Genomic DNA, 27,975 nt, shown 5'->3' with positions numbered 1-27,975 from the left:
TGTGATGATGCGATGAAGCCTTGACAATTTTGTAATGGAATTTTTCTTTTCAATCTCGACACAGTAGCCCTTTGGATGTCTACTAGCGAGAAACTCACCTCACTGGCCTTCAATTCCTTTTTACCCTTGATTAATTTTATTATATTATTTTCTTTTCAAAACCAAGATATTTATAATTGGTACTTGTCTCAATTTTAACAATTTATTTTCAATATAAATATAATTATTAAATAGAAATATTTTTGCTATTTATAATATAAATTTGTATAAAATATGGTTTCAATGATTTTATTTTTTAATATGTATGAATAAATTTTAATTTAACGTTTTTAATGATTATTTTATATTTTCACAATTAAATCTGAATACATATTTGTTAGAATTAAGTGACCCAAATTCTTATTTAAATAAAATCGATGGAAAATAAAATAAAAGTAAAATCCATATAGAACTAGACTTCTTTTATTTTATTTTAGAATAAGGTTTTAAACCTTATTAAACTCCATCTATTTTATATTGATTAGGATAAGGTGTTTCAATCCTACTAGAATATGGCTTTGCAAGCCTATAAATAGACATAGTCTATTCCTCTTGTATTTGAGTAAAAATTTTTCGACATAGTAAATTTTCTTCTCCTCTCGCCCGTGGTTTTTTTCCGAAAGGGTTTCCACGTAAAATTTATGTGTTCTTTATTTTATTTATTTTATTCTATTTTTTTTCACAAATTGGTATCGAGCTTAGGGTTATTCATCTCGATCACGGTAATGGCGTCTTTGAAGTATGAAATTCATTGTTGGATCGCAACACCGATTTGCGTTGTGGCAAATTAAGATGCAAGCGTTCTTGCAGATGGATCTAGAGGATGCCCCGCTAGGATAGATAAGATGCCTTCGACATTAACAGATGAAGAGAAGAAGCGTAAGGATCGAAAGGCATTAACACAATTACATCGCATTTGTCCAACGAAATTTTGCAGGATGTGATGAAAGAAAACCGCCTTTGCATTATGGAAGAGGCTAGAACAAATATGTATGTCGAAAACTCTAACAAGCAAGTTGCATATGAAGCGGCGTCTTTATGCTCATCGTTTGGAGGAAGGTGCGTCGTACACGAACACTTAACAAAGTGTTTAAAGAAATTCTCTCAAACTTGGAGGCCATGGAGGTTCAAGATGATAAGGAAGATCTAGGGTTGATTCTACTTTGTTCGTTGCCCGTCTTATTCAACCTTTAGAGACACGATTTTATATAGCCGCGAGTCTCTCACGGTTGATGAGGTTTATGATTCTTTAACCTCGTATGATAAGATGAAGCATCTTGTGGTTAAACCCAACTCTCGGGAGAGGGTCTCATTGTTCGTGGGAGACAAGACCGGAATGTTGATGATGATCGTGGTAGAACACAGAACGGAATCCTCGTGGTAAATCTAAGGGTAGATCGAAATCTTCAAACAGAGGTAAAACTTGCAACTTCGCAAGAAGAAAGGGCACATTAAATCTGAAAGTGCTATAAGCTACAAAATAAGATTAAAAGGAGGCTGCGAATCAAAAGGAAAACAACCAAAAATTCGGTGAAGTCGATGTTGTAGAAGACTACGGTGATGGTGAACTTCTAGTTGCTTCATCAATGATTCTAAAGTGCGAGGAGTGGATACTTGATTCAGTTGCACCTTCCACATGAGTCCCAATCGGGATTGGTTTACAACTTATGAAACAAAGATGTCTGAAGGTGTTGTTTTGATGGGAAATAATGCTTCATGTAAAATCGCAGTGTTGGAACAATTAAAGTTAAGATGTTTGATGGAGTTGTCGAACACTTAGTGACGTGTGGCATGTTCCGAATTGAAAAGAAATTTAATTTCGTTGAGTACTCTTGATTCAAAAGGGCAGATACACATTGAAAGTGGGGTTTTAAAGATTTCAAAGGGTCCCTTGTTGTGATGAAAGGGCAAAGAAAGATTGCCAAGTTATATGTTTTCTGAGGTTCTATCATTATTGGTGATGCATTATCGCTTCCTCTTCCTTGTCGATGATGATATTACTAAACTTTGGCATATGCGCCTAGGGCATATGAGTGAGAATGGCATGGCGAAATTAAGCAAAGAGGACTTCTTAATGGGCAAGGAATTTGCAAACCGAATTTCGTGAGCCTGTGTTTTTGGGAAGCAAAAGAGAGTTCGATTCACTAGAGGAATCCATAACACGAAGGAAACGTTGGAGTATATCCATTCGATCTGGGGCCGTCGAGTGCCTTCGAGAGGTGGAGCTAATTATATGCTAACCTTTATTGATGATTTTTCCGAAAAGTTTGGGCGTTCTTCACGAAGTAGAAAGCGATGTGTTTTCCACATTTAAGTCTTGGAAAATTATGATTGAAAAACAGACGGAAAAGCAGATAAAATACCTCCGCATGCACAATGGCTTAGAGTTACATTTCGATGAGTTTAATAGATTGTGCAAGTCGAAGGGATCATGAGACACTTGACGATTCGTCATACTCCACAACAAAGCGGCGTTGCGAGCGAATGAACGAACGATCATGGAGAAGGTTCGATGTATGTTGTCAAATGCCAACTTACCGAAGTCATTTTGGGCGAAGCGACTTCTCTTGCATGTTTTTGATCAACCGATCTCCATCCGTTGCCATTGAGAAAAGACTCCACAAGAGGTATGGTCCGTAATCCCGCTAATTATTTCGATTTAAAGATTTTTGGGTGTCTGCGTATGCTCATGTTGATAATGGAAAATTGGAACCGAGATCCATTAAATGCGTTTTCTTGGTTATAAAGTCGGTGTAAAAGGCTATAAGTTATGGTGTCTGAAAATAGAAAAGTTGTGATTAGCAGAGATGTTGTTTTGATGAAACCGCTATGCTACCTAACTTATCTCTTAAAGACTCTTCCAATAAAGAAAACCAAAAGCGGTGGAGCATCGATTAATCTGAATCAACTCCTCAAGCCAAGACAAAATTGAGAATAGAGTTGCTTCTTCACCACAATACTCTATCGCCAAAAACAGGACAAGAAGAGAAATTAAACCTCCAAAAAGTATGCCGAGGTTGATCTAGTTGCTTATGCTTTAAATGTGGTGAAGATATAGATGCGAATCAAGAGCCATTTAATTATTCGAGGCGATTAGTGTGAAGACTCGAGAAAAGTGGATGTTTGCTATGCAAGAGGAAATGGAATCACTCCACAAAAAGCGAACATGGGATCTTGTAAAACCTCCTAAAGGTAAAAAGGTCATTCGTTGTAAATGGGTGTTTAAAAAGAAAGAAGGGACTCAGGAGTTGAAGAACCCGGATATAAAGCAAGGCTTGTTGCAAAGGGTTACTGATCAAATTCGAGTGGACTTCATGAGATGTGTTCTCTCCGGTTGTTAAGCATAGTTCGATTCGAGCTTTGCTTGGTATTGTGGCCATGCATGATTTGGAGCTTGAGCGGTTAGATGTAAAAGCGCATTTTGCATGGAGAACTTGAGGAAGATATTTACATGCAACAACCGAGAGGGTTTTATAGTCTCGAAAAAGAGGACTATGTTTGCTTCTTGAAAAAGTCCCTTTACGGTTTGAAACAATCACCAAGACAAGGTGGTACAAGAGGTTTGATTCCTTTATGACTTCTCATGATTTCAAAAGAAGTAGTTTTGACAGTTGTGTCTACTTTAAGAAAAGCAGTGATGGTTCTTTTGTGTATCTACTTCTTTATGTTGATGACATGTTGATAGCAAGAAAAGATAAAGAGAGATAAGAAAGGTTAAAGCCCAACTAAGTGAAGAATTTGAGATGAAAGATTTAGGACCAAACAAAGAAGATACTTGGTATGGAGATTCTCGAGATAGAAAAGCAAGTAAATTGTACCTAAGTCGGAAGGGTACATTGAGAAAGTTCTTTGAGTTCAATATGCAGAGTGCTAAGCTGTTAGTACTCCTTTAGCGACCCATTTCGGACTTTCATCGGCCTTATCTCCTCAATCGATAATGAGATTGAGTACATGTCACATGTTCCATACTCTAGTGCGAGAGGATCTCTCATGTATGCTATGGTTTGTTCACGTCCAAATTTATCATATGCGATCGGTGCAGATTAGCGGATACATGGCGAATCTGGTAAAGAACACCGGAAAGCGATTCAAGAGATTTTAAGATACTTACGAGGCACTACTAATGTTTGCTTACGTTTGGAAGAACTAAAGATGGAGTTATAGGGTATGTTGATCTTTGATTTTCTTGGAGACCTTGATAGAAGAAGATCTCTCACAAAGTTACGTCTTTACAATCGGAAGTTGTGCAATTAGTTGGAAAGCCACTTTGCAAACTACGATCGCTTTGTCTACCAATGAAGTGAGTACATGGCGATTCATGAGGCTTGTAAAGAAGCTATTTGGTTGAAGGACTATTTAGTGAACTCAATGAAGACCTTCAAATCAAGACAAGATTTTGTGACAATCAGTGCCATCTTTCTTACAAAAGATCAAATGTTTCATGAGAGAACAAAACACATTGATATTCGGTATCATTTTGTTCGTGATATTATTGCTCGTGGTGATATTGTTGTGAGCAAAATTAGCACTCATGAAAATCCTGCAGATATGATGACTAAGTCACTTCCTATAACCAAGTTTGAGCATTGCTTAGACTTGGTTGGTGTTCATTGTTGAAGTTAAACCCTTAAGGGGTTTTTGGAAGAGGTGAAGAACTTGTTTATTGAAAGTTCGCGATGAAGAACTTGTTCATTGAGAATTTGTGTCAAGGTGGAGATTGTTAGAATTAAGTGACCCAAATTCTTATTTAAATAAAATACGATGGAAAATAAAATAAAAGTAAAATCCATATAGAACTAGACTTCTTTTATTTTATTTTAGAATAAGGTTTTAAACCTTATTAAACTCCATCTATTTTATATTGATTAGGATAAGGTGTTTCAATCCTACTAGAATATGGCTTTGCAAGCCTATAAATAGACATAGTCTATTCCTCTTGTATTTGAGTAAAAATTTTTCGACATAGTGAATTTTCTTCTCCTCTGCCGTGGTTTTTTTCCGAAAGGGTTTCCACGTAAAATTTATGTGTTCTTTATTTTATTTATTTTATTCTATTTTTTTTTCACAATATTTCTTGTAGTTAATATATAATTTCAAAATTACTAAAATTAACCTCATTAATGATTTAGATGGCCATTTAATTGATGAATAGTACTCTTTTATCACTTTCTCAAAACAAGTCATTAACATAACTTTCGGGCACATAATCATCAAATGGGAAAACTTTCGAGTACATAAATGCTTTATTGGGATTTGCAACTATCCAAATAAACTATAAGAATTCATTAATTAATTAAGGGTTCAGCATTGTTAACTACTCCATTCTACAAAATTTCAAATCCTAAATGCATGGTCACGTCTCCTAGAAATGTGTAAATTACAATGATGAAACATTAGATTTTTGGAAAAGAAAAAAAGTATTAAAAGCTTAATTGCCTACTAGCTTTGTCTCTCGAACTCGAGGGAACTGAGCGTCAAAGATGATATAAAACTACAAACATTTAATATAAAGAAAGAAAAGGAACCCCAAAACCCTGCAAAATCCGCTTGTTCGAGGTTGCCAGATATAACATGCAAGGTGTCAAGTGCAAAACCCTACAACCCCAACCTTTTTTATTCTTCATGCAAGCATGCATGCAAGTTTAGATCGGTAGCGCCAAATGTAATCAAAATCATGCATTCACCCCCACCCTTTACCACGTAATCCCTCCCCTACCTCAACTCATCAAAACTTTTGTCTTTATTTTCCATCAAACCATAACACCCTTTCCTGCCCTCTTTCCCCCTTCCTACTCCCCACCCCTATACGTGTCATCTTCTTCTTTCCACGTATCTATCTTCCCTTTCAAACCCTTTTAGCCACGCGGCATCCTTTTCGTTCCCCTAGGAGAAAAGACGAAACAACAAATATTAAACAAGTCTCTCCTCATTAATATCTTCTTCTGTTCTGTCAAAGGCCTTTTGTCTCTTTTCCTTTTTTTTTTTTTTTCATCTTGAGGTAAGAATTCGGTGGAGTTTCATTTCCAAACAAGAGAAGTTAGGCCTTTGAAACCAAACCCAACCTAATTTAACCATACATTCCTACTCGTGGTTCTATGATAACTAAACTCTGGTTACCATTTTCCTTTTACATGTTAACTCCCAACAATCACGTGGCAACCTCACCTTTTTTTTTTCTTCAAAGTGTCGACTTCATGCAAACCTCCCTTCAGTTACTACAAGTTTTGCTTGCCAGCTTGATTTTACACGTGTACCCATCTCCAAGGGTTCTCTCACTGTGGTCCCTACGCGACCTTTACTCTCCCCTCTCTCATTCACACGTTTTCCAATCCATATTCCCCACGTGTCCAGCAGAATCCAGTTTGTGTGATTTTGTTGCTGCCTACCTGAAAATATGCTCCCCCTTTATAATTGTGTACGGTAAAGAGTCTCTTCCTCTTCCTTTTGGGGGGCCAAAACTGTAAAAATAATAAATTCTGTGGACCGACCTTTTAAATTAAAGTCGTGATTCGGGTCGGGTTAGACACGTGTTCTAGATTGATGACCCAAACCGGGCTCTTGATATTAATCTACACAGGCGTCAACTATATGGACATGGGACCCACAAGTCAAAATCATCAACTGATACGTAGATGGGTTTGATTGGCCCACGACACCCTAAGCGGAATAAAGTTGGAATTTTGAGTGTGAGAGAAAAAAATCATGCTCTATCTCGTATTCCACGATGAAGACACGTGGATAGCAACTCCAATTCTTTTTTATTTTTCTTTAATCCCCTCTCTCTCGCGTCTTAAAAAGAGTTCAAAATGGGAAGATTAAAAATAAAACAATCTTTGGGGAGGACCACATGCGTGTCAGGAAAGGAAGCTCCTTGAAGAGCGCTGTTGAAATCTGATTGGATCATGTAAGAAGGTACCGATTAAAAGAAACACGTGGTAGATTTGAAAGAGCAAGAGATGTGAGATCAGCGGTGGAGATGAGTTCATTTAGGGGCAAGAGCACTACGTCACGGTACAAAATAGAGTACTACCTGTTTTCTGCTCTACCCGGGACGATATCGGGCAGCTGCCCGTGGCAACCCAAAATGGAGCTCCTTCACATACCCAAACCTTCTTCAGTTTAAATGCCTCCCTCTGTAGAGCGCGCGACTGTCCTTTTCTATTTCATTTTCGTATTCGATTTTGCGTTGATTTCTTTCTTTCGTTCTTTTTTTTTTCTTTTTAGGTAAAAAAAAACGATAATTAGGAATAGAAGTTTTATCTTTTGATATTATCGTAGATTTTCACGATAATAATGGTGTGGTTCTAGTCCTTGCTATGGCGGAGATCTGTTACGGAGTTGTGGGCGAAGGCGAAGCATCAATACCGCGCGAGCCGAGTTCACGTGCAGCAAGGAGGCGTAGGATGGAGATTAGACGAATTAAAATCGTCGACGTGGCTCCAGCTGAAGCTGAGAATGGCCGGAAACGCAAGAACCTGCAAGGTTACGGAGCATCATTTTCTCTGGACTGTGAAAACGCTGTAGAAAATTGTGCCTCCTATGAGGACGGAAAAAAGCGAACTGTTAAACCTAAAAATGGAAGACTAAAAACAAAAGGAACAATAGTGAAAAGTAACTCGAGTCCCTCGCTTTTGATACCTGAAATCGATTCAGAGTTACATCCTAAATTCGGTGTCGCTTCGGTTTGTGGTAGGAGAAGAGACATGGAAGACGCCGTCGCTATTCATCCGTCTTTCCATCGTCAAGGCCAGGACTCTGCCGCCATTGGCTTCCACTATTTTGGCGTCTATGATGGTCACGGTTGCTCTCATGTACGAGACTCTAAAATTTAGAAGTTAAAAATAGATGTTCTGTTGGTTTTTTTTTTAATCTCTGAAGAAATTGAATATGCTTTTGGCGGTTTTGGTTACTGTTTATTAGGTGGCGATGAGGTGCAGAGAGCGTTTACATGAGCTGGTGAAAGAAGAGTTAGCCAGTGAGGAGGAATGGAAAGGTGCTATGGAGCGTAGCTTCACGCGCATGGATAAGGAAGTGATAAAGTGGAACGAGAGCGTGGATGGTGCTAATTGCCGATGCGAGTTACAGTCACCCGAGTGTGATGCGGTTGGATCTACAGCTGTTGTCGCTATCGTAACGCCTGATAAAGTTGTTGTTGCTAACTGTGGTGATTCGAGAGCTGTTTTGTGTCGTAACGGCAGGCCTGTTGCTTTATCGTCAGATCATAAGGTTAGCACTCGGTAGTTAGCTCTGTTAATTTAACGTAAAAAAGTTCTAATTGTTTGAAGCCTGATAAATCCTGCCAGTTTACAAGAAAATGTTTCTTAGCTGTATCCGTATTTCTTTCTTGATAACAAAAATTTGGTTCTTTTTCTGGTTAACCAAACAACAAGCTTTAAGGAATAAGATATTCTCCGGAAAATATCTTCTTTTCTTTTTAATGTAGAACATAGATTAGGTGCACTGCTCATGCATATCATGCGGAAACAATGAGATAAGCTTAATCTGATGGTTTGGACTTGTTTCGATGTTTTAACGGCCAAAATTTGGAAGAAATATTTGGAATTTTGTTTACTATAATATGATATTAAGTAAATAAAACCTCCTTTCTCCCCTACGTGTGAACAGCCGGATCGTCCGGATGAGCTGAACCGGATCCAAGAAGCGGGAGGTCGGGTTATTTTTTGGGATGGTCCTCGAGTTCTGGGAGTCCTCGCGATGTCAAGAGCCATAGGTAAAATTTATTTAAAAGGCAGATCATAACTTTCATTCTATTTAACATCAGGAGTTCGCCGCTAACTTGAAAAACATTGTCTACGCCACAGGTGATAATTACTTGAAACCCTACGTGAGCTGTGAGCCGGAGGTTACAGTTACTGATCGAACGGCAGAGGACGAATGTTTGATTCTGGCGAGTGACGGTTTATGGGACGTGGTATCAAATGATACTGCATGCGGGGTGGCGCGCATGTGTTTGAGGGGAAAGTGTGATGTACAGGCGCCGCTATTGTCGCTGGAAGGAGAGGCGGTTGTAGGGTCGATGATGGGAGGAGAGATCTCGGACAAGGCGTGCGCTGATGCGTCCATGTTGTTGACAAAGCTGGCGTTGGCCAGGCATAGTACGGACAATGTTAGCGTAGTCGTGGTGGATCTAAGGAGAGCCACGTAATAGGCGTCTGAAAATTCAATGTTTTTCTCTCTCTAATTCTCTTTTTAGTTGGTCGGGACTTGGTAGTGAAAACTGAAAAAAAAAAAAGTTGGGGGGTATTTCTTTGTTTAGATTTAAGTTTAGCTTTTTTTTTTAAGGAGAAGAGAGAGAGGGTTGAAAATAGTGGGGTGAATGTTGGAAAAAAAATTTAAACACAAAAATACTAGTAAAATGAAAACGTTAGATCAGTTTTCTTGCTTCACTTTCAAGAAATCAAAATGCTTTAGCCTACAAAAAATGTATATTTTCTATTAGTAATTTTAAATAATGATTTGAGTTTCATTTTACTGCTAATATTATATTGCTCTAAAAATAGTTTGATTAGAAATAAAACAAACGAAACCTCATGTATAATTAGAAAATAATTGCTGTTTAAATTATATATTTTAATTTTCATTTGGTTTGGTATTATAAATGAATAATTGAATCCTAAATGAATGAGATAATATCTATTAAGAGATAATCTCTTAAAAAGTTGACCATCCGCAGAAGTGATGCTCTATTAACACAAAATTTTGATTTTTTTTTTGTACTTGGTGCCGGGTCATTGACAGGTCAGCACTAAATTTTTTTTTTTTAAAAATTTGTATTCTGATGTCGGCCATGTAATACCCCATACTCGTACCTAAGACCGGGATAGGATACGAGGTATTATCAAAATTTTTAGAATAATTTCAATTAATTTATATTATTTAGTATTCATTTTCATATTTCATGTAACATCCTTTTCATATATTCAATTCAAAATATTATATAAATATGATACAATACTTAAATTTTCATATTTACATGCTCATTCAGGGTATCCGAATCTACCTCACTAAATTGTAAAAATACCAAGATTTAGGGGCATATTGGTAATTTACCATTTTTCAAATTTCACTCAATCTTAAATTGATAATTTCATTCAATTTATTAATTTAGATAATAAAACAATTTATTCCCTTCAATTTGGTCATTTTTGATATTTTTACAAATTTACCCCCTAAAGTTTTACTTTTATTCAATTTAGTCTATGAGCTTAAAACATGCAAATTAGCCATGCTAACTGAATATTCATATATATTTTTCCTCCTCCTCCTCTCCATTCCACATCCTTAATGTATATAACATTTTTATAAATACGATTTCACAATTTACTTATTAATACTCACATCAATCTGTTCACACGAGTCATAGTCACTCAATTATTTATAATTCGAGCTACAGAGCTCAAAATTAAGATCCGTAAATTTTACCTAAAACTAGACTCACATATCATTCCACCATAAAATTTTAAGAATTTTTGGTTTAGCCAATTAGTACAGTTTATTCATTTAAGTTTCCCCTGTTTCACTATCCAACAATTCTGACCTCTCTTCACTAAAAATTAATTATATCACAGTACAAAACTCAGATAATGTTCCCATTGATTTCTATTGAAAATAGACTAATTAAGGATTCTAAGCATATAAATTTGAGACTCTAATTAATTTTCTCCAATTTTTTGTGATTTTCCAAAGTCAAAACAGGGGAACCCGAATTCATTCTAACATTGTCTCACAAAATTCATTATATCTCATAATTTTCAAATCCATTGCTTACACCGTTTCTTCTGTGAAAAACTAGACTCAATAAGCTTTAATTTCATATTTTATTCATCTTCTAATTCTATTTCTACAATTTATGGTTATTTTTCAAAGTTAGTCTACTTCTGCTGTCCAATATTGTTTTAGTTCAAGATGTTTATTACCATTTTTCCTCTAAATTTTAAAGGTCATACAATTCAGTCCTTGCTCAATTAGCCCATCTATTAAGCTAATTTTTCTCAATTAACATTTTATTCCATCATTCTAAACTATTACACAATCTTTGAAAATCATAATTTTAACACTAAACCTTAATTCACAACTCTTTCACAATTAGGTCCTAAAATCAATATCTATTGAAATTACTTGATAAAATCATCAAACAACAAAATCAAAGCTTCAAATTCATTTTATTTCATCATAAACAGCTAACACTTATCAATGATAGCTTTTAATTTTGTTCATAAAATCAAAAACTAATGAATTAAACACTTGGACCTAATTGTAAAAGTCACAAAAACATAAAAATCTCAAAGAAAAGGGTAAGAATTGAACTCACATATGTCAAAGTATGAAAAACCAGCAGCTTTCAGACCTCCCATGGTGTTTTTGCTGAAGAAAAATGATGATATCTCTAGATTTTTCAAATTTGTCTTGTTTTATATGTTTAATTTGCAAAATTTCCCATTTTGCCCTTGTTTCTCCTTGTCTTTTTTGCTGATTTTCTTGCCCAACCGTCCAGCCCATACAATTTGGGTCCAATTCCTTTTAAATCCCTCCTTTTTAATCACTTAAACTATTTAATCACAATTTAATAAATTTCACACTATTTTCAATTTAGTCCTTTTTAATTAATTGACTAACCAAACGTTAAAATTTTCTAATGAAACTTTAATACTAACTTAATGACACTCCATCAATATTTATAAAAATATTTATGGCTCGGTTTATAAATCCGAGGTCTCGATACATCGTTTTCAACCAAATTTACCTGATTAATTCTTTTAAAATCGCAAAATTCACTAATTAAAAATAACTCTTTTAAGTTCGCGCTTGGCCTATAATTATTATTTGTTAAAATTTCTAAACTTACTCGTCGGATTTAGTGATCTCGAATCACATTTTGACACCTTGAAAAATTTGGTACATTACGGGCCATTAATGAGCCAAGACTAAATTTTTTTAAATACTGATATTTTTGTATACCAGTATGATACGATTTAAAAAAAATACATTGGTGATGACCATTGACACGCCAAAACCAAAAAAAATAATTTTTTAAAGTCTGACACAATTATCAGGCAATCATGGGTCTAAAATACGAGTTGGTGGTGGCCATTGACAAGCCAAAACTCCATTCTATTATTCATTTCAGGTCATTTTGATAATTGTTTTTGAACCTAGGTTATTTTTGTATATATTAAAATTTTTAGGTCAATTTAGTAAAATAGCCAATAAGATTGTTGCTCTATCAATTAAGTGGGGACTTAATAATAAAGATTGAAATATATTTGTTATTATTTTTATTAAGTTTTGAATTATTATTTTATTTTGTTTTTATTTTAAATGTAATAAATTATATTTACCTCTATAAATAGAGATTTTGTTAATAAATCAAGTGAAACTTTCTATTATTTCATTACTTGTTCTATTTATTTTGTGCGAGCTTAAAGTCACTATCCTTCAAAGCTTTCACTTGTATAAATTATTGCCTTTTTAAGTTTTTTCCTCGTATGAAGATTAGATATGAACACTTGTAATTTCTTTGTTATGAAATAAAATTAATGTCTCTATGCCTAAATGTGGGCACCAACACTTAAACACCTGAACCACTACACTAGTTCATTGTCGGTATTATCATTCTTCAATTTAGAAAACAAATCGTGTGTTTATGTTCATGTTTTTTAATATAATTGTATATTAATAATTGGTTTTATATAAATTTTGTAGCTTCATGTAGTATTCACATTATCTCATATTGCATATTGTTATTGTTTTTATTAACTCCCAAATAAATTATAGTTAAATTTAAATTCATTTATAATTAGTAATATAAATTCCCTTGGGATGTAAAATCTAGTCATTAGTTAATGTTGTAAACAAAAAACCATTAAAGGAAACACAAAAACAAAGATGCAGGGACAAATATGTGGAGAGAATTTGCAAAAGCTGTATTAAGAATTTAGAGGAGTGTTCGTGACACTCGAAACACTTCAATTGGTTATAAGTTGGAAGTTTATAACTTTAGAGTCAGTCATATGAAACATTTGGTGGTTTGGTCAATTACTCGAGATTTACTGTTATTTCATTTTCTGATATTAGTAATATACAGTGATCAAATAGGATCATTTTCTTCATGAGACTTTTTATTTTTTTCATCACGTGGGAGTTTGAATTAATTCTCGTTTATCACATGGAAAAGAAATGTATGTATGTACTGGCTATAAAATTTATTTTGTACACTGCAGAAGGTTCCATTTTTCTATTAATAGGGGTTTTGGGTTTCATTTTATATAGTTCTAATAAACCAACATTAAATTTTGAAACATTTGTCTCAAAAAATAAAAAGAATTAAAACATTAGCTAATCAATCATATCCTGAGGCACTAAAATAAATTTCTATATTGAATTTCTTATTACTTTTGCTGTCAAATCACCGATTATACCTTTATATACGTGATTAGATATCCACAGAGAAGTCCATTAGAGTACTTGTATGCTTCTGGCCAGAATTTTATTAAAAATGGGAGTATATGGATTAGTTCGGATCAATAGGAAATTATTACCCCAACCAAAATCTTACTCAACATGTGATGTCAGTCCAAATGGTGAAAAAAACAAAGCATATTTGTGTTTGGTTTTGTCTGGGGAGAACAATATCAAAATTTCAAATGATCTTCAATCTTATTCGGGAAACAAGAACGATTAGACGTTCAACTGGAAATAAAAACCAGTAATCCCAATCCACAACTTAGACTCGGGGGAAAAAAAAGAACACCAAAAATATAAAGATGAAAAAAACAAGCAACTTTCATGCAAGATGAAAGAAAGATTCTGAAATCAATATGATGAAGAACGCCAAAGGCCAAAAACTGAACCAGCTTTTTTGAAATAGTGTCCGGCTATCAGCCGCCACCACCACCACCTGCATGACAACCATCGCAACCACTTCATTCCACAGCGGAGGCATGTGCTGTAGTGGCACCCACTGCTACAGCAGCAGCCACTCCAGCATCACTGCTGGCTGCCGTAGTAGTAGTAGTGGCACCCTGATAATCAGCATCATCCACATTCCCTTCCTTTTTCCCACTTTTGTCCGACTTTTTATGGGATTTTGCTTTGTTAGAAGAACTGTCTGAATCTTCTTGCTTTGATCCTGGGATGCAAAAACAAAAGCTTCTGAATTTCATGGCTACAAATGAATAAACCCTCAAAACAGGTAATACTTGAAGCAAAAGAACTATGTACGAAGTGGCAAAACACCATATCATTTATTTATTTAGCTCTAGGTTCCTTGGTTGACAAGCATTTTCAAGATACAAACAGGGATATTTCTTTTTTAAATTCTTAATTATTGGGTCCAATTATTCTTCCTCATCAGTATAAAAAGGTAAAGCCCCACTTGTCTAAAATGAGGGTATAAACCAGGTTAATTGAAAAAACCAATCAGAAAAGCTAAGCTGTAAAGCTCGAGAAATTGGGATGTCATATCATTAAATAATAAAGGTAAGCACTCCTTTTCTAAGCTACAATACAAATAGCAATCTCAAGAAAGAAAAAAGAAAAAATAAAAGAATTGTAGATTCGATAATTCAAACTTGGAACATAAAAAACCTTGGGTTCCAATTAATCTGTTTTAAAGCTGATTAAAGAAGCATTTTAGACTGTACGAAGGGCTTATATCACGGGAAATTTAACTGTTGGTGATTGATAGATTGCACATGTAATGCACATGCATGAACTGAAAATGAAGCTGCATCAATAATTTTACAGACAGGCTGTTGACATATATAATCATAACCCATTATTCTGTTTCCTACCTAAAATTATTTTGGCTAGCGTGGTTATCCAACAAGAATGTTTATTTATTCTTTTTGGTAATTCTTTTCCTTCTGTTGTAACAGGTACCCTTGTTGTTAAAGGTACTGAAATCCGTGGGTTTGGTGGAATATATGCTATGGGGAGTTCACCAAATCAAGTACAAGCATCGAGTTTGCTAATATTAAAACCTGAATTCCAGGTTATGACGAGTCATTGTCAAGGCAAGCTTGGGTTTCTACCCTGACTCAGAATGGGGTTTAACAAAACTTATAATCGACATACATCTCTATAGTTCTAGTTTTGAATCAGTACTCTAAGCAATATCCACTTGATGACACCGAGACTTCGACAGAAAAATCAATGTCCATTGATATATGGTACAAGAGAAACTATACAACAGTTACAAGGCAGCAGAAAACCTGAAATTTCCATGACAGGGCAGCGCATATCCAAGGTCTGATTAAGTTGTTGTGGGATCGTTAATCACACCCAAGAAATCATCTTTTATGGTACCAATACAGAACTGCAAGGAAAAGGCCATTAAGATTAGATGAGACATGAATCAAATAGTTTTAAACCTTAAAAAAAATTACATAAAATACAAAGTAGCCTAAATGTCGTAATATTGACTCGAAATTAGATCATCTTTGATCTCATAATCGCAACACAACCACATTCACGGATGTGAATTTTCATTATGAACAGCACGGCTCTTAAATCACATGGTTATAAAAAGTGTGATACAATCGCAATAATTGCCTCATTAAGAAACTTGAACTCGAATGCTACCTAGTGAAGGCAATAACCTCTTCCATTAGTACCGGCCATCCTCCATGCAACTTATTATTTGACCACTCACTGGTTTCAGTAATCAGTTACCAGTTGCATTAAGGAATGCTTGAAATTCTCAGTGAAACGAGCTCTTTATCAGGTTAGCATCTAAACATCTAAGTTAATCACACCAACAAGATTGTGAATTGTGATTCATTTTGCTATCAGGAAAATTATATTCAAATATGAAGAAGCAACACAAATGATTATAAAACTATGAGTTGAGATGATAATGGGGAGGAAGAAAAGGTCAAAGTGTGTACTTTTTCCGTAGCATCTACTTGGGTTCCAATTATCTTCAACCTCACTTCACTATCTTTTTCTTAACCTGTAAAAGAAAATAAATATCAAAGTGAAAAACTAAACTTCTGCAACAGAAAAATTAACCATTACTTGTCTTAAATGGAACTGAAGCATACCGATCCACCAGAGGTAGTATAATTTGGCAGATCTCCGGACTGAAACTCCATATCATCGGGAGTCAACTGAGAAAACACGCACAAAAAATTATTTCACATTTGTGGAAGAGATATACAAAAAATTATTTCACATTTGTGGAAGAGATATCATAGAAAAGGGAATTTACGAGCCCATCCAGCAATTCAGAAATGAAAGAATATGGCAAAGCTACTATAATTGACAAAGAAACTTCATTACAATTAACAAGTCAAATATGCAAGTACATAATCATGTATAAACATCACCATGAAATGAAAGTTTGCTATCTATGAATGAAACCTATCTTGAAACATATCGAAACAAGCATACTTAGAGGAAAGCAACAACTTCTTCCGCTTTGCAATGGTCAGATAGCGAATCTCTAAAAACAAACTCATGTTTTCTCCTATGTGACATTAGAAATAGAAAATCTCCCCCTAACAAAGAAACTAGACCGATAAAACAATTAAATATAGAAAATCCTAGATTCTATCATTTATATAGTCTTCGGCTATGCTTCTCATAATCCCTACTTTATCTTAATTATAAGTTATCAAATAATTACGATAACTCCATAACTTTGAAAAGGAAAGCAAAATTTGAACCTTGGAAGACATCATATATAAGAAAATATAAGGAACATAGATCTAAAAGGGATTATGATAAATAAGTTGATGACGAAAGACATGCAATTTCCTAACTACGCTATTAGGTAAAGGAAAAAAAAAACGAAAGCTTACATGGTTAGAAACGAAAATTTGAACAGGTCCAGCTTCTGCAAAGAATCCCATCTGTATGCAAACCATAAACCACAAATCTAGTTATAATCACACACACACAAAAAAAAAAAAAAATGGTGGCAGAAATCTAATTACCCGATTAACAAAAGAATCAAACAAAGTGAAAAAGAAGGAACGCATGCCTTGTTCACCTTGGTAACAACAGCTTCCAAGATCTCCCCTTTAAATGGTCTAAATACAATACATTGATACTTCACAGGGAATGTCACAAACCCTGCCCCGTCTCGAATCAAGCCTTTCCCTACGTTCTCTATGCCTGTTATTGCCACCACAAAACCATGTCTACCACTGCACATTTACCAATTACACTATTCAGCTATGTTTACCCCTAGATTGCTTTTAGAACCAAGCAAATAACTAGAACCCATTGGAAGCTTAAAAGGGAGCCGCCATGTTAGAACCCCCCATCAACTAGGTATAAAACTACAGCTATAGCATCACCTCAAAAAAATCAAACAAACTGAATTCAAAGGGGGAAAAAACACAGAACCCAAAACAAGCAAAGGTTGTAACTTTTCGGAACCCTGTTGGAAATTGGAATTGTAAAGGAAAGAACGGAACCTGCGAGTGCCCTCAACATCTTTCATGAGCTTGGATACAATGTTTTCCCGTAGATTACGACCAAAGTGGCGAGGATGCAATTGCATGTTCCTCTCCAATACTATGTGGAAAAACACGCTCCTTTTTGGTCTCTTCGAATGAGATTGAGAACAAAGATTTTCCCTGTCTGAACTTGTCTTAACATGATAGTCAGTAAGGACTGTAAGGTCAAAAAGTTGAAGGTGCTTAATAGGATACGGTTCGCCTCTTTTTCTTTACTTGGGCTCCATTATGTGGCATTGATCTTGGGCCCCTTGGGTTTGATTTCTGTTTAGCTTTTTCGTTTCACAGCCTTGTGCTTGTAGATCCTTTTCTCGGTTATCAATTGCCATCGTGTTTTGGGCTTTTGTCCAGAAACTATAATTCAACGTCTTATTTTATAGTTCCACAAAAAGCTTCATCATCGGTACTCGGTAGGAAGAAAGACCTGTACCAATGGGCAATCTTGATCCCTCCCTTTACATCAAAATTGGGACAATTGAATGCTTGAAGAGGATCGGGAACTAACCCAACAAGTTTTTGCATCTTTTATTTCTCTGATGATCTCAAGTCTCGAACTTTAGCTTGCTTAGCCGATTGAAATATTCAAGCAAAGTAACCCTTGTGAGATTGGAATGTGCTAAGAGAGACAGAGAGAAGAAATCACAAGGAAAACTTTCTTGTGTTATAATTTTATGGCCTTAATTTTATATAGAGAGCAGAAGAAATGACCAAACTTGAAAGAACTCTTTTTCCTTGACTAAAAGATACCCGTTTGCTTTATGTTTACGAGTCGTTTTCTTCTTACAAAAAACGTGTAAGAAAACTTCTATCGTTTATAGGATAAAAGTAGTATATGTTTCACTTGATTGGCTTAACTTATTATCATAATATCATTAAGAGATATAAATTGCCATTAACAGAGTACTTTTGTTGACGTGCCTTAATTTTTTGTCTTGTTTCTTTCTATTTCGCATTTCAAAAACATAACATGCATGAAGTTATAGTAGGACACGCACATATTATTAATAATATTAATATTAAATGATACAAAACATTTATTATTAATATTAAATATATACGATTATACCATGGTTAAAACTTACAAAAACAAGCAGCAAGGTGATTACTTTTATTCATTATATATAGTCCCAACTTCCAAACTTTAGGGCTTGTTTGAAGCATCCCGAGGTTCAGCATTGGGACGTTTCGTTAGAGATGATACTTTACGGTACGGAGATGGCTAAGTATGGAGGAGAATAGCCACCTGAAGGTGGAGTGTATTGATATGGTGGTCCATAGCTAGGGGGAGATTGAGGAGGCTGCGGAATAATTTGAGTAGGTGGTGAGTACTGCATTGGTGGTGGATGACTTTGAGTGGGCGGCAAGTATTGACTTGGTGATGGATGAACTTGAGTAGGTGGCGTATGACCTTGAGTGGGCGGTGAATGTTGCGTTGGTGGTGGATGAGCTTGAGTAGGTGGTGTACGACCTTGAGTGGGTGGCGAGTATTGGGATGGTGGTGGATGAGTTTGAGTGGGAGGTGAGTATTGCCTCGGTGGAGGATGAGCTTCAGTAGGTGGTTCGCAACCTTTAGTGGGTGGCGTGGATTGCACTGGTGGTGGATGTGTTTGAATGGGTGGCGAGTATTGCCTTGGTGGTGGATGGGCTTGAGTGGGTGGTGAGTATTGTGTTGGTGGTGGATGTGTTTCAGTGGGTGGTGGATGAGCTTGAGTAGGTGGTGGGTATAGCTTTGGTGGTGGATGTGTTTGAGTGGGTGGCGGGTATTGCCTTGGTGGAGGAGTTTGAGTTGGTGGTGGATGTGTTTGAGTGGGTGGTGGGCATTGCCTTGGTGGAGGGTGAGTTTGTGTAGGTGGTGGATGAGCTTGAATGGGTGGTGGGTATTGCCTTGGTGGAGGATGAACTTGAGTGGGTGGCGGATGGCCTTGAGTGGGTGGCGGGTATTGCCTTTGTGGAGGAGTTTGAGTTGGTGGTGGATAGCCTTGAGTGGGTGGCGAGTATTGCCTTGGTGGAGGATAAACTTGAGTGGGTGGCGGATGGCCTTGAGTGGGTGGTGAATGAGCTTGAGTGGGTGGCGGGTATTGCCTTTGTGGAGGAGTTTGAGTTGGTGGTGGATGTGTTTGAGTGGGTGGTGGGTATTGCATTAATGGTGGAGGATGTGTTTGAATGGGTGGTGGATGGCCTTGAGTGGGTGGTGAGTATTGCCTTGGTGGAGGATGAGCTTGAGTGGGTGGCGGGTATTGCCTTGGTGGAGTTTGAGTTGGCGGTGAGTATTGCATTGGTGGTGGATGTGTTTGAGTGGGCGGTGGGTACTGCCTTGGTGGAGGATGAGTTTGTGTGGGTGGTGGATGTGTTTGAGTGGGTGGCGAGTATTGCCTTGGTGGTGGATGAGCTTGAGTGGGTGGTGGGTATTGTCTTGGTGGAGGATGAGCTTGAGTGGGTGGTGAGGGAGGATGAGATTGAGTGGGTGGTGAGGATTTTGTTGGTGGTGGATGAGCTTGAGTAGGTGGTGTGCAACCTTGAGTAGGTGGTGGATGAATTTGGGTGGGTGGCGGGTATTGCGTTGGTGGTGAATGAGCTTGTGTAGGTGGTGGATATTGCATTGGTGGAGGATGAGTTTGTGTGGGTGGTGGATGGCCTTGAGTGGGTGGCGAGAATTGCCTTGGTGGAGGATGAGCTTGAGTGGGTGGCGGGTATTGCCTTGGTGGAGTTTGAGTTGGCGGTGAGTATTGCATTGGTGGTTGATGTGTTTGAGTGGGTGGCGAGTATTGCCTTTGTGGTGGATGAGCTTGAGTAGGTGGTGGGTATTGTCTTGGTGGAGGATAAGCTTGAGTGGGTGGAGAGAATTGTGTTGGTGGTGTGCAACCTTGAGTAGGTGGTGGATGAGCTTGAGTGGGGGGCGGGTATTGCGTTGGTGGTGAATGAGCTTGTGTAGGTGGTGTGCGACCTTGAGCGGGTGACGAGTATTGCATTGGTGGTGGATGACTTTCAATGGGTGGTGAGAGTTGTATAGGAGGAGGAAGTCGATAAATAGGAGGTGGGTAGTCTTGAGATGGTGGTGGATATCGTATCTTTGGTGGAGTTTGAGGAGGTAGAGAGGCAGGAGGATACACGTATAAAGGTGATGATCGACCATACTCTATTCCATCTTTCATGAATACAGACTGAAGAGCAGTGGAATGCTTTGCAAAGCTAGGTTTAGCATCACCATTTTGCCTCCCATATACATTGGTGAAAGAAGCAAACGAAAGGGCAATGCTTTGATCTGCGATCACTAGCAGCACCACCAATGTAATTTGTGGAAGCAAAGCAAACAACTTCATTTTAAAGCATATATGAATGACTGTTTTTGGTACAGTGAAAGAGCGGCGAACTCACTGTATAAATAGCCTCTCAAAGTGACAATAGCTGACAAATGTTCTAACATAAACAACTTGTTCTCTTTATCATATCTAAAGTTTCAGGTTTATTCACACACAGTCTCTTATAATTTCTGGTTTATGCACAATCCGACGTTAAAGTTTATGTTCTTTTGTTCCGTTATACACCGACATGCATCTCGCCCATACCCTGTTTCATATCAGATTTTGAATTTTTATTTTATAATTTCAGTTCAAAAAATAAGAGCACTTTGATATAGCCATTGTCCACGCCTAACGTGTGCCTTACACTGCTTCAAATTTCGCCTGTCTATTTACCTGTATCACTAAAAAATTCTCAAAATATTAAACTAATCTTCTTTTTCTAATGAAACAATCAAACAGTTCTTTTTTAAAAGAAAATTTACCCACTCTCTTCTTATTGGAAAAACTCAAAGAAAATTGCAGAAAAGGAAGAAGCAATCTAAAACTTGGATTTGATATATATGAAAATAAGCTGCCACCTAAGCAAGTTACCATTTTTTATTGAATTTCCTACTATGATTTGATATATATGGTATGCTACTATAAATATATATATATCATGTATATGAATAAGTTACCAATATATATTTTACCATTTATATTGACAAGTAGGACATACCACTTGTCAAAAAAATATTGAGGCAACTAAGCAAATTACCATTTTATTTGAATATCCTAATATATGGAAACTCATTGTAATTAGTTTATGATAATCTTTTACTGTTTAAATTTTATCCACATTTATTAAAATGTGGTTTTAAGGATTTTATCCACATGATACCTTATTTTGAGGCTCCTTGATACCTTAAATCTTTGATTATCAGGTAACAGTGTATGAAGGTATAAGTGATATTTACATTTAAATTATTTTTTTACGATGTTATAATTTAAGTTGTTAACTTACGACCCATTTATGAATCGAATATTTGAAGTCTAAAATATTAAACATACAACCCCACCGACATGTAAATTAATGAGATGTTTTCTTTATCGTGTCAATTAGCATACACGTTTCCTATCAGCTTTAGTCACATGCAAAGTTTGAACACTAAAATATGTTGATTATGAAATCCAATCCAATTGTTCGACATGGGATATGATTGCTGAAGCTTAAAGAAATATTTCAATTAGTCTAAAATTCACTCATTGGCATGGTAAAAACACCGCATACATATCATGTTTTCCTGAAATTATTTTATATTTAAACTATCGGGGTTTTTCTTCTTTTCTTTCACTTTAAAAAAAGGGACGTCATTTGATTGACTATTCGGAAGGGGAAAATACACGAGGAATCTGCTGACACTATAAAGGGAGACTGTTGCCACCATTTTCCGGTCCAAGAGTAACCGAAATGTATGATTCAATGCATGAATGCTTTTGTGATGCATGCAACTCATCTCTCCACGCCAACTTTTCATCTAAACCCAAATACCTTTCAGATTACAGCACCCACAGCCTTTGAGTTTTCTTTCTTTCTTTCATTCTTACTACCTTCTAACCAGGGAAGGTTAAAATAATATTTTAACGGTGGAATAAAATTTTAATTTTTGATAGTCAATAATTTTATAATTTTAAATAATTAAATTAAATTTTTATAATTTTAAGAGGGTTTGAGTGCAATTTTATCTCTACTAATTTAAAATTTTAAATGACCTAAATAGTAATTTTCTATTTTAGGTGGGTCGGGGCCCCTGCCAGTTCCTCTAGATTCGCCTCTACTTCTAAGCTTAATACAAAGTAACATTTTCAAAAGGGATAAATTCCAAAACTATACGTGAACTTTCAAGTTTATATATTAAATTTTGATTTGATCCAATTCTTGTAAATTATTAATAAAATTATTGATATAGCATCATTTTATGTTTATATATTGCATGCATAAATAATTATATTTATCTAATATAAAAATAAATTAATGTATTTTTCTTTAAATGTGTATGATTAAATCAAAATTAAATTTTAAATATATATTTGAACCACAATTAGAGTTTCATGTGTATAATTGCACCAAATTAAAATTTATTTATATAACTACACATTAAATCAAAGTTCATGTATAATTTTGAGATTTATCCTATTAAAAATAATAATTGATTGACATGATTAACTATAATATTAATTAAGTGATAATTAAGATGCTTAAAATTCTATTCAAACAATAATTCTATTTTACATCAATAAAATTAGCACAACTTTTATTTAAGTCACAATTTTTAAACTAATAATTGTAAATTATAATTATAATTATCACAATATTTTTCTTATATTTTATATTTACAGTACTATTAAAATAATAATAGCTCTATCTTAAAATTAGCTCAACTCTTTTAATTAATAATTTTAAATTAAATTCTAATTATTTTTAAATGTGTAATTATCACAAGTTCTATTAAATTATAATTATTTTTAAATATATAATTATTACAATTTTTAACTAATAAATTTAAATTAAATATTATAATTATTTTTAAAAGTGAATTCAATTCGTAAGTTTCTCCAAATTAACTCATATTTTATAGATTATAGATAGATAATTATTATAAAATTCAAATTTATTTATGAAAGAATATTTGATGCATAGGTCTAATGCATCATTATTAAATAAAATTATTGAAGAACTTGAAAATAAATACAATTAATTTTATTTAAACATAATTAAATATTAAATTTTAATTATTTTATTCCTCTTTCGAGTTTTAGGCTTTGAGTTTTACATTTCAAATTTTTAACTTTGAGTTTCAAGTTTCAGATTTAATTTTTTCACTTATTTATGTTTAATAATTATAATTAACATTTTTTAAAGTAAAATTATTTACATTAATGTTTGAATCCTACAATATTTTTATTTTACATCAATCATAACAGTTATTATTAACTAACAAGGTATCAAATATTCTCTTCTTAGTTATTATAATTTAAATCCAAATTAAGTAATATTATACGTTGAATTTCGAAGTCCATTAGCAAATTCATTAAGATACTTTTTAATTTTAAATTTTAAAATAAATTAATAATGGTATATTTAAATTAATATATCTAAATTTATTATTTGTAAAAAAGGAATATCAAATTATCAAATAATTAATATTTGCATTTATTTTAAATCTATAACAATAATAATTAAGATATTCAAATACGCACACACAAATCTTGGTTTTTTTTTTCCCTTTTCAATCTTTTCGGATATTTTTTAATACAAGGAATAAGGAAAAATAGAAGAAAAAGAGAATAATTTCTTTCTCACAATTTGGTATTTTATCTTTTGACTAAAATAATTATTAAAAATTCTAACATTTAAAAAAATAAATAAAATCCTATTTTCACTACTCCCAAACAAATCATTTGCCCTTAATTTACAGCCAAATAACCCAACAAACTTTTAATCGAAATAAACGAACATTTCATTCAAAACAAAGACTTATTTGTATACAAATGAAAGTGTAAATTTTTATTTAGGTACAATCAAAACATAGGAAATTCATAAACATGAAATAGTTCAAAAGCTCTTTCAATATTTTAGCTTTTTTTTCCCCTTCCTCCTAATTCCTAAACCCTCGTTATTTCCTCCAACTCTTCTCCCTTTCCTATGATAAAACAAAAGAAAATATTGAAAATGCCATGGGTTCTAAAAAAATGGGTGAATAAGGAAAAAAAAAAAAAGAATCAAAGGATTTCAGTGGCTGAGTCCTTGTCAACATGCCTTATCTTTCGATTCATATGGTTATAAAATAGTGGTAAACAGATAACCTGTACCCTTTGATATAGGGAAGGATATGGTCATATTTCATTATCACATGGAGCTGCAAAATCAGCATCAGCATCAGCATCCTTAATCTTTGGACATTTCTTCTCGAATCACTACTGAAATTGCAACAAATATGTTATAATCAACAGAGACAACACAGAAATTAGGTTCACATATGAGAAAAATAAAAGTTTATGATGAAGGTTAAAGACATTGTATGATCTGACAAACATCATAAAATATGTGCAAGTAAATTTTCATGGGAAGTCTATAAATAGAATATATGAACACAAGAAATGGTGGCTGAAGATAACAAATCAAAATACACAGTTTACAATGAATTTGTAACCTAGGCGATCGATCTGACAAGTATTGTGGGTAGAATTATATGATACAGTTACGTGATAAAAGTTTGATTAAAACTTACTTCAGCAGTTCAATGTAGGAACAAAGACAGAGTAGTATCTCTCAAATGAACCTGGACCTTTTATCTGCAGGCTTAAGAATTTGGAAAGAGCACATCAGGCTTTCATCAACACTCATCATGGCCCCGGCATTATCAAATTCGCCACAATAATTGGGAGCTGAAAATATTGTCACGAGTTGTCTGTCCGAAAAGAACTCGTATCCATCTTCAACAACCTGACAGAAGCATTAGGGTTAGCTGCTTTGCTTACACCACCCACACACATAAAGAAGGAAGATAAAGAGCAAATAACCCTAACCTGATGGGCACGGCAAACAAGGTCCATATCATTTTTCATTAAGAACTCCGAGACTCTATCTGAGCCAAATGTGAATGAGACTCCTCGATCATTCATACCCCAGCCTTTTATATCCCTACTAGGATCAGACCAAAGTAAATCACAAAGGAGACCAGAATCCGGAACATCGGTTGGACGAATTATGCTCCTAATTTGATCTAAATTTGTTAGATCAGGGGAAAGGCCACCATGCATGCACAATATTTTGTCATCTATTACAGCAGCCACGGGAAGACAGTTAAAACACTCAGTAAAGATTTTCCAAAGCCTCACATTGAACCTTCGTTTGCACTCATCATAAAATCCATAAATCCGATTAATAGAAGCACATTCATGATTCCCTCTCAAGAGAAAGAAGTTCTCGGGATATTTGATCTTATAGGCAAGCAAAAGGCATATTGTTTCTAGACTCTGCTTGCCACGATCAACATAGTCACCTAGGAATAAATAATTAGCGTCAGGGGGGAAGCCCCCATATTCAAAAAGCCTCAGAAGATCAGTGTACTGCCCATGAATGTCACCTGGAAGAAGAAAACAACAAAAGAAAACAGATTATTAACATTTCTTTCAAAATGTTAAGACCAATTGTCAAAATTAGGAAGATAAATTTCCAGAACTGATGTTCAAAGTAGCACCCCAATCTTCAATTTGCTATTTTGATATAGCTGTTACTTCCACACAAATCGAAAGTGAATGTAGTTCAATAATAACCCTAACACTAGATAGCTACCATAATCAGCAGAACATTTCCAACATTTCATTAGGATTTAGGTGAGTTGCTTTATCTGTTCATAAATGGAACCACCAAGTAGTACGAAACAAGTATTATTTCATCAGTTTTCTGGTACTATGGTGGAAGAAACCTTTAAAGAAAGATTCAAATAAAATCAAAGGTAAGAGCAATCATTTAGTCCTCTGTACTTATAATGGATATTTTTAGAGAATGGAGGCTTCAATAATGATAGGGCGCCTTGTTTTCTTATGTGGTTTTATCATTTTCATGATCTTCTCAATGTTCGTCATGTAAAAATATACTAATAAATGGCTTCTGCTTTAAACAATCGATAATCTTTGTAGTAATCATTGATGATTAACATAAACATTCTGGTTTCCCCTTCCATCCTCTGCCATCTCGGAGTTTTCTCCACCTATGAGTCTTTCCAGCCAACCCACTACCCTCGAGTAACCAAGATAAAAGGAATGCAGCGCCAGTTTAAAACATTCTTGCATCTCAACAGCATTAAAATCCTAAGAAAATCTAAACATTTGATGCATCAAAACGTTACAATTCACAGCATCACTATCCCATCAAATTCAGATTATATGCAATTATGTATCACAGAGTCGATCAATAGCTTAGAAACTACATACTCAACCTCATTTTCAATCTTATTCTAAATTAAGAATCTGGGTAATAACCAACCATACCAAGAACATCCAACAAAAAATTCAATTTTGGATTAATGCAATTTAAGCAAAGAAATCAAGTACTCCAATGCAGCCGCTACGAACAAACATAACCATAATCATTCAAAAAGCTAAAACATACATTTCCTTGAAAATTTTTCAAATTTTCCTTAATATAATCAAATTCCCAAATAAAAATAGAACATTTCTTCAATGTTTTCAACTTTTGCCTCATCCATTCGAAATTCAAAACACCCAAATCCTAAAATTAAAACGTGAATTTCCATCATTTTCAAGTGGGAACAAAGAAAACAATTACTAAATAAAAGGCGTACCACAGATCTTGATGGGAGCTTCAAGCTCAAGAAGATTAGGCTGTTGAAGAAATATTTCTCTTGCGACAGTGCAAAGCTGACGGATCTCGCCTTCCAACAGCTGCACTTGCTTCCCTGGCCTCGCTTGTTTTAAATCCAATAAACGATATATTATATCATCCAAAACGGCAGGTTCCATTGAAACGGATCCCATAATTTGGGAAAGTGACTTTTTAAAAAAAAAAACAATAACAGCAACAAAAAATTCTTTGTTCTTCTCTCTGAGTTTTGGTTTGGTTTGGAGGTTCTTTGAAAAAAGAAAGAGGCGGAAAGCGAACGCCTAGTCTTTTTTAATTAATACTTTTTTACTGCTATATTTAAAGAAAATGATTAAAAAAACATTTATAATTTTGTAATATAAGGGCGGCGGTGATTGGCTGACTGAAACTCCGATGTGGCGGAGAAGCGTATGATTTTTTTTCTATATGTTTGTGAATAATTCTCATCGGGGTCCATAAATCCGCTCCTTTTTATATTAATAATAGCCTTTGGTAAAACTAAAAGCCGTTGCCTTTGTGATAAAATTTAGAGATATATTTTTGGATTTCTTTTACTTTGTATTATGTCCGATATATATTTTTATTTATATATATATGCTAATTAAGATCCATCAAAATTATGTAAATGGATTTTCCATAAAAAATTAAAATTACTTTATAATTATATATTAAATTCGAAATACTAGTAGCAATTTTGTTTTGAAATGTTGGGTGATGTTTGTGCACATTAAACTGAAAAGGAAATAAACTACAACATGAA

General features: G+C 34.7%; 4 protein-coding genes across 8 annotated transcripts; 1 reads left to right on the top strand and 3 right to left on the bottom strand.

Annotated features, from left to right (window-relative positions):
• The first annotated feature begins 6,809 nt into the window (after window positions 1-6,809).
• LOC108489437 (probable protein phosphatase 2C 24) lies at window positions 6,810-9,538 on the top strand. The gene is made up of 4 exons (XM_017793991.2): window positions 6,810-7,850; window positions 7,960-8,265; window positions 8,665-8,770; window positions 8,862-9,538. The coding sequence occupies exons 1-4, from the start codon at window positions 7,356-7,358 to the stop codon at window positions 9,203-9,205; spliced, it is 1,251 nt and encodes a 416-aa protein (XP_017649480.1). The 5' UTR covers window positions 6,810-7,355; the 3' UTR covers window positions 9,206-9,538.
• Window positions 9,539-15,272: 5,734 nt separating this feature from the next.
• LOC128293177 (DNA-directed RNA polymerase II subunit RPB7-like) lies at window positions 15,273-17,711 on the bottom strand. Its single transcript, XM_053028784.1, has 6 exons — window positions 17,484-17,711; window positions 17,054-17,210; window positions 16,863-16,913; window positions 16,104-16,169; window positions 15,948-16,012; window positions 15,273-15,376 (listed from the first exon to the last, which is right to left on the bottom strand). Exons 1-5 carry the CDS (start codon window positions 17,567-17,569, stop codon window positions 15,989-15,991), a joined length of 384 nt encoding a protein of 127 aa, XP_052884744.1. The 5' UTR covers window positions 17,570-17,711; the 3' UTR covers window positions 15,273-15,376; window positions 15,948-15,988.
• Window positions 17,712-18,727: 1,016 nt separating this feature from the next.
• LOC108487060 (proline-rich extensin-like protein EPR1) lies at window positions 18,728-20,845 on the bottom strand. The gene has a single exon (XM_053028876.1). The coding sequence runs from the start codon at window positions 20,843-20,845 to the stop codon at window positions 18,728-18,730; it is 2,118 nt and encodes a 705-aa protein (XP_052884836.1).
• A 3,458-nt stretch (window positions 20,846-24,303) lies between these two features.
• LOC108486997 (serine/threonine-protein phosphatase PP1 isozyme 2) lies at window positions 24,304-27,768 on the bottom strand. 5 transcript variants are annotated; one of them, XR_008282984.1, is made up of 5 exons: window positions 27,178-27,768; window positions 25,397-25,956; window positions 25,099-25,313; window positions 24,680-24,784; window positions 24,304-24,510 (listed from the first exon to the last, which is right to left on the bottom strand). XR_008282984.1 is itself a non-coding variant. In XM_017791187.2 (4 exons), exons 1-3 carry the CDS (start codon window positions 27,368-27,370, stop codon window positions 25,140-25,142), a joined length of 927 nt encoding a protein of 308 aa, XP_017646676.1. In that variant the 5' UTR covers window positions 27,371-27,768; the 3' UTR covers window positions 24,304-24,784; window positions 25,099-25,139. The 5 variants fall into 5 exon arrangements, 2 of the variants coding, with proteins under 2 accessions (XP_017646676.1, XP_017646675.1); XR_008282983.1 differs by having other exon boundaries at window positions 24,674-24,787; window positions 27,178-27,765; XR_008282982.1 differs by having other exon boundaries at window positions 24,680-24,787; window positions 27,178-27,765.
• Between the last annotated feature and the right edge of the window lie 207 nt (window positions 27,769-27,975).

The sequence above is a fragment of the Gossypium arboreum genome, chromosome 5 (genome assembly GCF_025698485.1).
Source record: "Gossypium arboreum isolate Shixiya-1 chromosome 5, ASM2569848v2, whole genome shotgun sequence".
In the NCBI taxonomy this organism is placed as follows: Eukaryota; Viridiplantae; Streptophyta; class Magnoliopsida; order Malvales; family Malvaceae; genus Gossypium; species Gossypium arboreum.
Note: the sequence above shows the minus strand (reverse complement) of the source record. Positions and strands in the feature narration are given on the sequence as shown.